Below are 13398 nucleotides of genomic sequence, written 5' to 3'. Positions count from 1 at the left end.
TACACACAGAGAGAGAGAGAGAGAGAGAGAGAGAGAGAGAGAGAGAGAGAGAGTGCCAGCCTCCTGTATCAGCAGCTTGAACCGCTGAGGCGAGCTCTACATCAAAACACGCATCTAATGATGCCTGGTCTGATATCACAGGCTCCTTTAGGTTAAACATTCATTTTAAAAATACATTTTTCAAACTGTGGACGCTCAAGATGAAGATAATACGTTAGAAGCAAAAACACTCGATTGAGATAAAAAAAAAAAAAGTCAAAGAAAAGACTGAACTCTTTTTATATCTGTTTATATGTTTCTTCTGCTGCAGCTGATACACACCATGGAGGTCACATATTTAAGGGTTAAAAGTGGAATAAAAAGCTAAAGAGGATCACACAAGACCACCTCATCTCCACAGCTACACCTTAACAATAGAAATCTATTTACAAACCACTCCCTAAATCAGGGGTAGGCAACCTAGGGCAGGGATGCCATAGCTGGCAGCGAGGCTATTTATGTTGGCACCAAAGAATAATAGAATGAGACAGAGGACAAAGTGAAAAAAAAGTAAAAGAGATAATAAAACTGTTGTGTTGTATTCTAATTAACACAAGAAACTGAGCACACCATAAATGTTCTCATGTAAAAAGTTTAAAATCTCACAAATAACTTTAAATAATACATGTAAATGACTGACGTTACAAATGTGTGAATGTGTCTTGGTACGTCAGTCTGCTAGCTTGCATTCACATTTATTTAGCGGCAAAACAGTGTTAGCAAAGTATGCGAAACAAAGCAACACATTCAAACCTTTCTGTACTCTTAAAAACCAGGCAATGGAAGGAAGTTACACCATTTCTCACAGCAACACATGGAAAACCATTCAAGGAGAGTTTCTTATCGGCTGTCAATGATTTGATGAAAGAAATAAGTCTTGGCACTTTGGGCACGAGTGTATTTTAAAGTGGCACAAGTTATGGAAAAAGTTGCCTGCCCCTGCCCTAAATTCTCTACTATACCCTGAAAACCTGTTTACATGAGGTATTTAGTCTGTACTACTGAATACTGCTTTGAATTTAGTCTTTAGTACATACTGTGTACCAAGTTGAATGTAGTTTGTAGTATGTACTATGTAATGCTTTGAAATGACTTTGTAGGACGTAATGTTAACTACTTATTTGAATGTAGTCTGTAGTTTGTACTGTGTACTGCTTTGAGTGTAGTCTAAAGTCTGTGCTGTTTGTGTACTGCTTTAACCCTCAAATGGCCAAGCACATATAGATATTTATGAAAATTATTTAATTGCTATTTTTTAATGTATCTAGGCTATGATAACACACTTCCATGATTTTTTCCTAAAATTGATCTTTATTATCAATTTTACTCTCTGTATCCCTGGGGATATGTAGCCCATTTAGGGGTATGAATTTAAAATTTAACTTCTTTTTTTTTTAATGACATTTTTAACTTTTGTAACATATAAAAAAACAATTATTTAGCTCCCCTTCAGATCTAACACACAAATTTTTGAAAAAAGTTGGAAAAAAACAAAACAATTCAAAAGGTTTTACACATGTATCAAGCTGTGAGTCAATACTGAACTATACTAAACTATACTATATTATACTATACTAAACTATTCCGTACATTACTATACTATACTATACTATACTATACTATACTATACTAAACTATACTACACTAAACTATACTATACTTTACTATACTATACTATACTATACAATACTATACTTTACTAAACAATACAATACTATACTATACTATAGTTTACTATACTATACTATACTGCGCAATACCAAACTATACTATACTATACTATACTATACATGAAAAAAATAAGACTTGCCTCATAGTCACTGTCTTTTTTCCACGTAGGGCACCATTTTGAAATTTGATAGAAATTTTATCAATATATTTAACCCCACCCACCCACCCACCCACACACACACACACACACACACACACACACACACACACACACACACACACACACACACACACACACACACACACACACACACACACACACAACCTGCCAGATGTCTGTATCTCCCATGAATACAAAAACCATTTAAGGGTTAAATGTAGTCTAAAGAATGTAGTGTAAGTGTACTACTTTAAATGTAGACTGAAGTATGTACTGTATATTGCATAATGCTCTGAATGGAGACCTTGGTATGTTATGTGTACTGCTTTGAATGTAATCTGTGTTGTGTGGTGTGTGCTTTGAATGTAGTTTTTTGTATGTTCTGTGAGTGTACTGCTTTAAAAGTAGTTTGTAGTATGTAGTGTACTGCATTGCTTGGAATGTAGTCTAGTGCAGCAGGAGCCTTTTTGATAAACAGAGCAGTCAGTTAAAATGTTACAGCTCTTATTATAGCATTAAGAGAAATAAAGCCAGTAGATGAATACATGTTGATCCCAGGTGAGTTTATTGAGTGGGTGAGCACACAATGAGACATTAACAGAGAAATCATTTTCATCTAAAATAAATATACATGGACAGACCTTGTCCCACCTTCTGGAGAAGTCATGCTCAGGGTAGGGAACTAAGATATCCTACTCGTCCTCCAATCTTAAAGACACGCTGTGGTCATTTCTTCACCCCACAGTAGCCTCAGCTACAGGACGTGAAAACAGCTTCTGAGTTTCCTGACCTGAGCAAGACGTCTCAGGAAGACGGTCCCAATAAGGTCCATGAGGCCCTACGGATCATGTTTAAGACGAAGCCTCCACTGAAGAGAAACAGACTGACAGGAGCTACATCTGCCTTCATACAGCTGCATAGATAGTCTGTGTCAAAGGTCAAATCTCCCACCATACATCTGTGAAAACCCATTGTTATCAACACACCTGCTCAAAACACACTCATCATAAAGAGAGGTCAAAGTCTGTAACAGTCTAAAAATGTGCAGTACTGAAGGCTACTAGCAGCCTGTTGAGCCCAATCAAGAGCCCCACCTATAAAGAGGCAACCAGCCAATCAGAGGTAGCCACAGGTCTCAGGAGCAGTGCGCACTGATGTTACCTGGTTTACCTGGCTCACCCTAATCCCCCTGCAGTGACTTCCTGTCTCCCCCTCCCCTTGCAGGGTCCATCTCCAGCTCTGTGTCTCTCTTTTACTGCAATGCATCGTGAATCCTCTGAGTTAGGCTGGTTAAACCGTGAATCTTTAAATGATGATTGGGCACCATTATCAACACCTGATCAGGCGAACGCTATGATTGGTCCAGGTGTGCACGTGTCATATATGACACGTGCTGTGCACTAGTTTCTACATGAGTTCCTACATCAGACTGAGAAATGAGGATCATCCAGTTCATAGTGTCGATGCACCTAAACAGCTGGACTCCCAGGCCAGTCGCCAGTCTTTGAGGGGGTCAGTCCAAGTCCGGTCAGAGTCCATGTCACCACCCAGGACAGACCAACAGGAGGCTAACATGCTAAGCTTAAGGTGAGATGGAGTTGGAGTGGATAAAAAGATAAATGTTACTGTGAACACAAATACATGCAGCTCACTGACCTTTGACCTTTGTGATGTCACTTCTTTATTTATACAGGTTAGTGACAGAAAGCTACTGTTAGCCTGTTGCTTAACCAGAGAGGGACAGAAGGGGGTGTGTAACCATAGCAACCAGCATTATGATGAGACAGTGCTGCTCAGTGGACACCTGTGCTCACCTGTGCTCACCTGGAGCAGAGTAACAGCAGCACGTAGCACCAGAGAGTCAAACAGGACTGAGAGCTAACTCCTCTGTCAGAGGCAGCTACTACCAGTTAGCACTGAGCTACATAGTTAGCATTTACTGAACATAATAAAGCGCAAACAAAGAGTTAAATATGTGACGTTCTTCAGAGGGGGAGGAGCCTGTCATGGTCTGAGACACCTTGGCAGGTACGAGCAGAGACGAGGCTCACTCAGGGACAAACCGTTATTGGTTCAGTTTGCTTTGTTTAACTCTGAATGAGTTTTTAATAAATATGAACTCATCCTCAGATCTACTGTTCCCAGCCAATCAGAGCAGAGGGTTCTCAGGAGGGAATAGCCAATCAGAGCAGAGGGTTCTCAGGAGGGAACAGTGAAAAATCAATCTGTGTTATTGATTTCTGATAAACACTGGAAGTATGTTTGTGATAGTTAATCATGGTGACTTTGTTTATATTTCTATAGATCTTCATATTTCTGTTCATCTCTAAAAATAAAATCTCATTTCTCTAACACCATGTCTGGGTTCAGCACACTCTCTCCTCCTCCTGCTGCTGCCGAACCTTTGAACAGAGCAAGCAGAGACGGAAACACAGGAGGTTAGACCTGAGACACCTGCAACACAGTCTGACTCAGGTCTCCTCCCTGAAGGGGTCCAGGCTCGGGTGAAGCTTCAGGGGTCCACATGTTTCCAGGAAGACTAGACCAGAACTCATCCTCTGTACCTCTGAAATGATGCCGGGATCCAGGACTGATCCAGGACTGATCCAGGACTGATCCAGGACTGATCCAGGACTTCTACTGAGAGTACTAGGAGTTAGAGTGAGTTCTACCAAGGGTTGGCTGAGCCCAGATCTGTGCCTGAAGGTGTCAGTACAGATGTGTTCCCATCCTCTCAGGGCTTCTGGACCATGACGGTGTCCAACCACTTCCTGTAGGACAGGGCAAAGCGTCTCTGCTCAGGGGGACAGCAGCTGTCCAGCACGGCCCTCACAAAGGCGTACTCGGAGGGCAGGGATGAGGGGGCGGGCAGGTGGACCCCTCTTTTCAGCCGTTTACTGCCCCGAGGGTCCGGGACAGACGCCCCCTCCACCTCCATGGCTTCAGAGTGACTCTGTCCATTCACACACTCCTCCCCACGGCCCGCACAGCTCCCAGTCTCCCCCTTCTGAAGCCCCGCCTCTTCGTCACTCAGCACAACCGACTCACCGTCGCCACCATGGAGCCGCTGGTCCCGCCTCCACTGCTGCCACAGGAAGAACACGTGACGCCTGAGAACAGAGAGCAAGGTGGAACATTCAGGAGTGGAACCAGCTCTGCACACATACACCATGATGTGTCAATACACTCCATTTACCACTGCATGGTCCGAGAACCACTACAAGGTCCCAGAACCACTGCTATGTGATGTAGATAATAATACAGATGGAGATGCAGGATCATCTAAACAAAGGATCCCCATTGGGATGAGAAAATGAGAAAGCATGCCTTCAAAACACAGCAAAGCAGGACAGATACTGATCTGGTGTGTGTACGGTGTGACATGGCATGTCAGCAAACACCAAGAGTATCACGATGGAGCCCAACAAGTGATCTGAAGCTTGGCTGAGCTTCACCAGAAATGGTTGTGACCCTGACACTCATCCAGGTGGAGAGGTACTGTCCACAACTATCCCCCTCCAAGGGTGTAGGAGTAACCAGCTCCCTGCAAGAGGGCAGACTTCCTCCCACTTTTTCCACAAAATGTTTATTTTACTGATGGACTTCAAGAAAACCAAAAAGAGCATTCTACTTATCATTCATAGGGATGGGCACTGATTAACTTGTTGATAGCAATGCCCTTATCGATTCAGCTTATCAATCATGGATCCTAGGTCTCTGGACTTCAATAAATAAATAAATAAATAAAAATAAGTACTTTTAGTATGTTCGGTGTTATATGTTATTGACATATAACACCAGATCAGTAGGCCATCTAGCGTCTGCTTTGAGATGTAGTTATGAAGTTAGTTATGACCCTGCAGTAACTTTTCTTCTGTCTTCCTGTCTGGAAACATTTACCTGTTAGTGTTTTGACATTTTGAGTTTCCAGTATTGTTCACAAAAACTAGCAGTGAAATGTTTCTGTGATGAAAGATAAAATTCTGCTTTAAAACTTAAGTTTTATCAATGTATGCTAACCACTAGCATATCAATGCAACTTCCTACACACATTAGCATCAAGCTAGCCACAGTTTCTCTATCATTGTTAGGAGATTTATTACATGTTGAATGTGACAGTGCTTCTAAGGTAAAACTCACAGCAGAAAATCCTGAATCAGATTTCTTTGGAAGCTGTATCTGCTAAGCTAAGCTAGCTGGGGGAGAATAGAGGACGCATGGTATAGACGAGGTATAGTCAGGCTGTTCCCAAGTCATTCAAGTGAAGAGAGCAGCCAGCAGCAGCAGGCCCACAGGTTGAAAGAGAAGGCAGCGGCAGTGCTTCATTTAGGGGGCATATGCTTACAATGCAGCTTGGAAAATAAAAAACTTAAAGGGGACATATCATGCTTGTTTCTCCTTTTCATTATGCCAGACTAGGATGCCTGTAAAGCATTTCTGCCCTCAGTACAAGTCATTTAGTTCCTTCATTGCCCCACAATAGCGTTCTCAATATCCTCATTTTAGGCCATTCTGAAGATCTCGTTGAAACGCTCTGTTGGAGAATGACCTCCAGTAACCTCGCAACGTCACAGCCCTTGGTGCTCTGATTGGTCAGTTCTATCAGAGGGGCGGAGGGGGTAGAGGAAGTATTCAAAAAATCGCCATATTGGATGGAGCAGACCGAGTGAGTTTGCTGTTTGCCAAAACTTCACCGTAAGGCATTGATAGCACTAATAAAATGGCAGAGTGTAGGATACGTCCTTTTGTATTGGACCCCGAGTCAGACCCAGACGGTTCTGCAGCTCAGGAGGAAGAAAATCCACCTGGACACAGATCATCTCAGGACGCTTCAGTGTGGTGAGTCAAACCGGTACTGTAACATGTTTAGTTTATACGTTTATACTCGGCTCTTGGTGGGTGTATCCCTCGGTGGCGGTTGTGTGACTAACTGACATCACAGAGGAGGAGCTGCTTTATCAGATTACTCCAATAAAAAGAAAGGATCCTCGTGTTGTCACGACGGTTGAAATCTCGCGCCCAACTGGCAATGACGTATTTTCAGAGCCATCAAATTTCGTTCCAGGATATCAGAAAAAATACAATATCTCATTTTTTGAAAATTCAGGGGCTGTAAGGTCTTGTTTCAAATTTATTATATTATATGTAAGTATTAAATCAGGGATCAGCATGATATGTCCCTTTTAAGAATCATCTGTTTGGAAATGAGATCACCTACACGTGCCAATTGAGTTGATGTTCTTAAACAATTAATCGAGCAGCCCTATTTATGCTTGACATAACTCAAGGTTTGCGTGGCTTCATGCAGATGAATGTTATCTTTTTAGCAGCCTCGGCTCCTCACGCGGTCCTTTTTAAGCCCAAAATCTCTGACTTCTGCACGAGACGTGCAGGAGCTCCTAGAGTCTGAAGTATGAAAATCCAGTCACTGAGTTCATCCATCACTCAGAGACCACTGTTGTGAATGTGTGATGAAGAATTCCTGGTGTGAAATTGCATCCAAACTCAGCAAAGAGAAATTGGTGAGAAAAATGTTGTAAACCGTGTAAACAACCTCTTCTCCTGTAGTTTAGAACTGTGGTAGGTGTGTGTTTGTGACACACTGCCCCCTGTAGTTTGGTAATGGACGCTGTGCAGGATGTTAAATAGAATAAAAGCCATGTAGGTTCTCTCGTGTTTATGCTGTGTGTCTCACTTCTCTGTGTCAAGTTTGTACAGAAAACATAACCCTACCCTCAATGTCCCTGAGGTGATGGTTGGTCACCTGAGGTCTTACCTGTGGCTCCACAGAGCCTCATGTCCGGGGAAACACTGGATCAGGTCCGAGATCAGCTCCATCTCCTGGTGAAAGAGCTGCAGGACAGTGATGAAGTTGAGCTGCCGCTCCTCCTCATCCTCCCCTCCCTCCCCCCCTGACAGCTCTCCATTAGCATGGCTGTGTAAGCAGAGAGGGGGGCTACTGGGAGCTGGGCTGCTCCTGTGCTGGGGAGAACTGGTGTTGGAGGCTGCAGACTGAGAGAGCTCAGAGACCAGCTCCTTCAAGAGGAACTGACGATAGTGGAAACCGCTGTGATCTGACACGTGCATGGACACCCAGAGACGCATGGAGGACAGCTCATCGTGGTACACCTGGGGGGGGGGCAAAAACCCGTCAGTTTAAAAAAAAAAAAAAAACAGCTGAGGGGAGGAACACCACAAATTCTTTAAAAGAGGACTTTCTAGAATAGACTCTACTCCACGTGTTTGAAGGAAGAAGCATGAGTACAAACCCCAAAACATAATCCCAACCGTGAAACATGGGGGTGTTTTTGTTTTTTTGTTTTTTTCTGCAAAGGGGACAGGACCACCATAGTTGACAGGCAATTAACCTCAAGTTGATCGCACACTTTTTTATCTTTTCCAAATGTACCTCACAGGGATCATTCTCAAGTCTTTAAACTTAAAAGCCTGTTTTTTTTTAGGCAGCTCAACACAAAGTGATAGAGCTCATGCAACACAACAACAGACCCATGGTCCAACAAGAACTTTTGGTTAGAAAACAAAGGTAATTCCCTGAACACCTTACACTTTAAAAAATTATCTCACAGTGTATCTCTCTGCAGCCCCAGTATGGTGGCCAGCAAGTGTTTTTTGTGGTTTTTTTCATTTTTTTCATAGTTAAAGTGTACCTGGGATATAATTACAGACCTCTCTGTTCTTTGTCAGTGGGAAAACTTAAAATCTGGTGCAACAAATACTTATTTCCCCCACTCAACATACGTGTGTTTGTGTGTGTGTGTGTGTGTGTGTGTGTGTGTGTGTGTGTGTGTGTGTGATGGTGCTGGGACCTTGATGTTGCCGCTGGCCATGTGTTGCAGCACCCAGATGCGGTGGGACCAGGCGTTGTAGTTGCTCGGGTAACGACACGCAGCATCAGAGCACACCTTCATCTCCTGGTGAAGAGTCCGAGCTAGGTGATCGTTGAGCTGCTGGCGTTCATCCACGTCAACCTGCTCCACTTCACCCCCCTGCCGCTGCTGCTTTCTGAGGCGACCCCCAGCCCAGGACTGACCCAAGACCTGCTTCAGCACCCAGCGCCTGGACACAGAAAACAACATCAAGCTTCAATCCTTCCAAAGGAGCAGGTAAATAAAAACACGGAGAACCCACACGGGACCTGGGGGGTATTCCACGAAGCTGGCTTAGCTCAAAGCCTGGCTTATTTGGGTTAGCCTCGCTAACTTTAGCGAGAGTTGGGTTCCACAAACGAGGCTTAGGGCTAGCGTGGCTTGGTAACCATGGTAAATTAGCCAGTGCGACTAGCCTGGTCCTGGTCAGGCTAAACATCAGGCTTACCTTTGCTGCGTCTCAGAGAAGGTCAGACCGGCTTCTAAAAGACGCCTTGTGAACTGCAGGTGTCACATTAAATTAATCTATACCTGTAATATTTGATGTTCTTGTTCAGAAACATAAACTGAGACCTTTAGGTAACTTTTCTGACACCTGCTTAAAACCCAAAAAGTCAGAAGGATCGTGAGGCTCCGCTTTCATGGTCCGTATTCATACTGAAAATCAAGATCAAGCGAGCTTTTGTCCTTCAGGTCCACGGGAGGTTTCCATCCTCCCTGAGCTCGCAGGACACCTGGGTGATCATTGGACAGGTGAACCGCCCCAGTTATACTAGACTGGAATAACCGTGAGTCAAGACATGTCAGATACTAGACTGTCCGTTCACTATGCAGGAAAATCAGTGGCTGAGAGGTTAGAGAATAGGGCACAGACGCATGATTATCTATGCTTTACTTGCGGCGTGGGTTCGATCCCACCAGTGGTAACTATTTGAAATTATCTGATTTTCTTTCTTCTGTCACCCTCAGTGTACAGTCAACATATAACAGAATAAAGGCACAAATTGTCTTATGATATAAAAGGTGACAACAGCCACAATTTTCCATAGAAATACCCTCCTTTACCAGCGGTCTGTTCTGATCATGATGATAACGTAAAGGTGATTCCACATGGTGAGATAACTTTTTGTCTTCCTCCTTATTTAAATATAGAGCACTGTACCACTGACACATCTCATTTGACAGCTGAATAATCTCTAATAAAAAAAAAAAAAAACATCTCATCTACATGTCTTTTTCTGCTGTTTTAGTCAGTGTTTGATGAAACATCACCCCATGAAGTATATAGGCCTATATATATGAACAGCTTCAATTTAATCAAGACCAATCTCCTCTGGGCCACAGCAGTGTGAGGAGCTTCAGAGTGAGAAGAAAAAGGGTCATCAAACTCAGCAGAAACAGTCAGTGTTGATTTGACACATAAGCATGATATTCTTGACCCAGCAGCGTCTCTGGCTTTATTAATTGCCACCATGTTACCCTTTTATGTGATTTTCACTTTGTAGTCATCATACGACTCCATGAGGAGTTTTTTCTCCGCTGAGAGAAACGTCTCCGCTCTCGGTTTTGACATGATTTGGTCATTTCGACAATCGACACATCTGGGCTTTTTTCTAACGCGGACGCACGCTTAGCCGCAGCTTGGACTAGCCTGGCTTGAATAAGCGTCTCTGAAAATCAGCTGAGCTTCGTTAGTGGAACGAGTTGCAGCTAAGATTAAAGTGGCAGCTTATTCAAGCCACGCTTACCGGCGATAGCCCAGCCTTCTTTAGCCAGCTTCGTGGAATACCCCCCTGGTCTGAGGGGGTCCACCCTGAAGGAGAGGGGACAGCAACATGTCATCTCATCAGAGTGGGTTTTAATAAAGGTGCTGATACAAAAGCGCTCAACCACATCTACACATCACACACAACACAGACGGGTCTTTATCCAGACCGCACCAAATCCATTTCAGGGATCAGACCAGGGATCACCAGGAGCTCTCACAACTAGGCCTGTCACGATAGCAAATTTTGCTAGACGATAATTTTCCAAAATATTATTGCCGATAAACGATATGATTGTCAATATTATTTTGATTTTTTATTCATTTTTTCATTGATGTAAATATGATAAATGGGATAATAAAGTGAGTACACCACATCAAAAGCAAGAAACTTTAATTTCTTAAGCGTATTTAACTGTAATTAAAAGGTCAGGATCTTTTAAATAAAATAAATTAAACAAAAAATATAATAAATTTAACAAACAAGAAAGAAAGAAAAAATACAATGAAATGGACTCTCTTTTAGAAAAAAATACATGTCAATGAAAATAATTAATACTAATCAAAAACAATAAAACATAGACCCTGTCTCTAAAGAAAAACAAAACTCCAAAAAATAACAACAATAAAAACTCTAGCCTAAATAAAAGGGAGTTTATACAGTTCCTGAATTGTTTGTAACATGTACTTTTTCCCAGTCAATCCGTACTGTCTGTCAAACATTTTGAACATTTCTGGCTTTCAACCGTATTGAAGGGCTGCATTTCTTTGGCATGTAGCTGTCTTTGAGCGCCCACCATTTGGCGCTTTTATTTCTATTTACTTTGCAGACCAAAAGCCTCAGTAAGAGCAGATTGTCAAAGAACAAGGCTGCGCTGCTCCTCCCCTTCTTCTTCTTCGTCGCCACTATTTTCAAACAAATGCGACATATCAGCTCGTTGGTGTTCATGAGCTCACACTTTGTTCATTCTGATAAAAAACAAAATGTTCCCACACTGGGACTGTGGCAGGCGGCTTAAGAACAGTATCTTTCGTGCCATCACTCATATTAGCATGTGTTTCCTCCTTACCCCTCAGGACGCTCGCTTCAGCTCTCTCCATGTGTAGGCGCGAGCGTACTTCACCCCAAAGATCCCATTTTTGACAGATGCTCACTCCGCTCTAAATCCGCTAAATCCGCTATAGAACCTATGCACCCTGATGTTAGGAAAGATAGACGTAGTGAGCCATCTTCTCATTCAGCCTCTTTCGTGGAAAGAGAGGAGGAAAACAAACATGCATGCACCTGTCAGTTTACAGAGGCTGGCAAACTTACCGAGGACGTTTTTATTTCTCGTTCGGTTAAGTGATTTATTGATTATCATGACAGGCCTACTCACAAGGAACTCATGTAACACCTCAGTAGCTGAAAAAGATCAAAAATAAAAACCAAATCTGAGACTTCTGGTCAGTCTTACCTGTGGATCCAGGTCTCTGGGCTCTTAGGGAACTTAGTGAGGGCCAGCTGTCCCAGATACAGGTCTTTTTCTGGGTTAAGAACTCCAGACTGTAACAGCTCCTTTCTGTAGGACAACAAGACCTGAGTGATAAGCCCACAGACTGTATGTTCAATACCCACACACACACACACACACACACACACACACACACACACACACACACACACACACACAGGCCCACAGCTGGCGGGTGTGGCAGGTGTTGAGGCTGCTCTTACCTGACATTCCATGCTGTGGTGAAGTCTGGGTTGAGCAGCAGCACGGTGCAGGTGATGTCCACTAAGGCTGGGGACACAAACATCAGAGAGCAGCTGTTAGACCTGAGCCCACATGCCAACAGAGGCCTGTGTGACAGACGCTGAGTGGGAATCTTCTGTCTGAGAGCAGGCTGACAGGAAGCTACAACAACACACAGCAGCATGTCACCACCCTCACCCTCTCGGTCCAGCCAGTATTTGCGCTGGCGGTAGAGCAGCAGCTTGTTGTGGACGTATGGCAGCAGGAACTTGACACACCAGCTCTCCAAACCCAGCTTGTTCTCCACCAACACGATGGGACTACGGTTATATCGAGCCTCAGGACACGGGATCACCCCAATCTCATCTCTGAGGAGGGTAAACAGACAGGTCCATGGTGAGGTGGACTAAAAGACTCTTTAGGGGATTAAAGGCAGATGTTAAGAGAGAGCTCCGTTCTTGAATGCCTAAGTACAGTGCAATGTTCAGCTATCTGGTCTCTGGGAGTCAGATTTTAACAGCCTGCGCTATATTATCTATGTCCACTGCCTGTTGTACTGATTCAATAGCACAGGAGGAAGAAAAAAATGGTGGTGATGTGTGTAAAATTCGCGGGTTTACATCACTGTGTATGTTTGAGTGTATTGTATTTAAGCGCGTGTCTGTGTGCGTATTTGTGCAGGGTGCTGCTGAAGTGTCTGTGCGCTTGAAGGATTTTAAAATAACTTAATGTGCTTAAACATCAATTTTCACTGCTTGGCTTGGAAGTTTTGTGCAGCACCACCAGAAAAATAAAATAAATAAATAAAAACAGAAATCAGCGCCAATGGCTTGCAGACTGGACGCAGCTACAGACCGGTAACATAGCCTACAAGTTACAGACTGATTACAGCGGTTATCGTGTCATCTGTGCGCTCAGTGTATCTGTTTTATGTGTATTAGCGCTCACTGTATAATGTTTTCTGGGAATAAGTGCTCAGTGTATCGTCTTTTATGTGTATCTGCGCTCAGTGTATCGGGTTTTTATGTATCAGCGCTTAGTGTATCGGGTTTTTGTGGATTTGTGCTTAGTGTATCATATTCGCGCCGTATCAGCGTCTGTTTGATCCAGCAGCTGATCTCGACAGGACACCGGTCTGTG

General features: G+C 43.4%; 1 protein-coding gene across 1 annotated transcript in view; it reads right to left on the bottom strand.

Moving 5' to 3' along the window:
* Positions 1–2412: 2412 nt before the first annotated feature.
* The window catches only part of ptar1 (protein prenyltransferase alpha subunit repeat containing 1), an 11273-nt gene continuing 287 nt past the window's right edge, over positions 2413–13398 (bottom strand). Inside the window, exons 2-7 of the mRNA XM_074671142.1 lie at positions 12457–12626; positions 12240–12306; positions 11980–12084; positions 8698–8947; positions 7647–7999; positions 2413–4980 (exon numbers count right to left, since the gene is read on the bottom strand). Of these exons, the coding sequence (XP_074527243.1) occupies positions 4605–4980; positions 7647–7999; positions 8698–8947; positions 11980–12084; positions 12240–12306; positions 12457–12626 (1321 nt within the window). The 3' untranslated portion in view covers positions 2413–4604. The remainder of the gene's footprint in view (positions 4981–7646; positions 8000–8697; positions 8948–11979; positions 12085–12239; positions 12307–12456; positions 12627–13398) is intronic.

The sequence above is a fragment of the Halichoeres trimaculatus genome, unplaced genomic scaffold (assembly GCF_033239565.1).
Source record: "Halichoeres trimaculatus isolate MK-OKI-2021-1 unplaced genomic scaffold, fHalTri1.1 fHalTri1_scaffold_5, whole genome shotgun sequence".
NCBI lineage: Eukaryota > Metazoa > Chordata > Actinopteri > Labriformes > Labridae > Halichoeres > Halichoeres trimaculatus.
The sequence above is the reverse complement of the archived record's forward strand: the minus strand, read 5'-3'. Positions and strand labels throughout refer to the sequence as shown.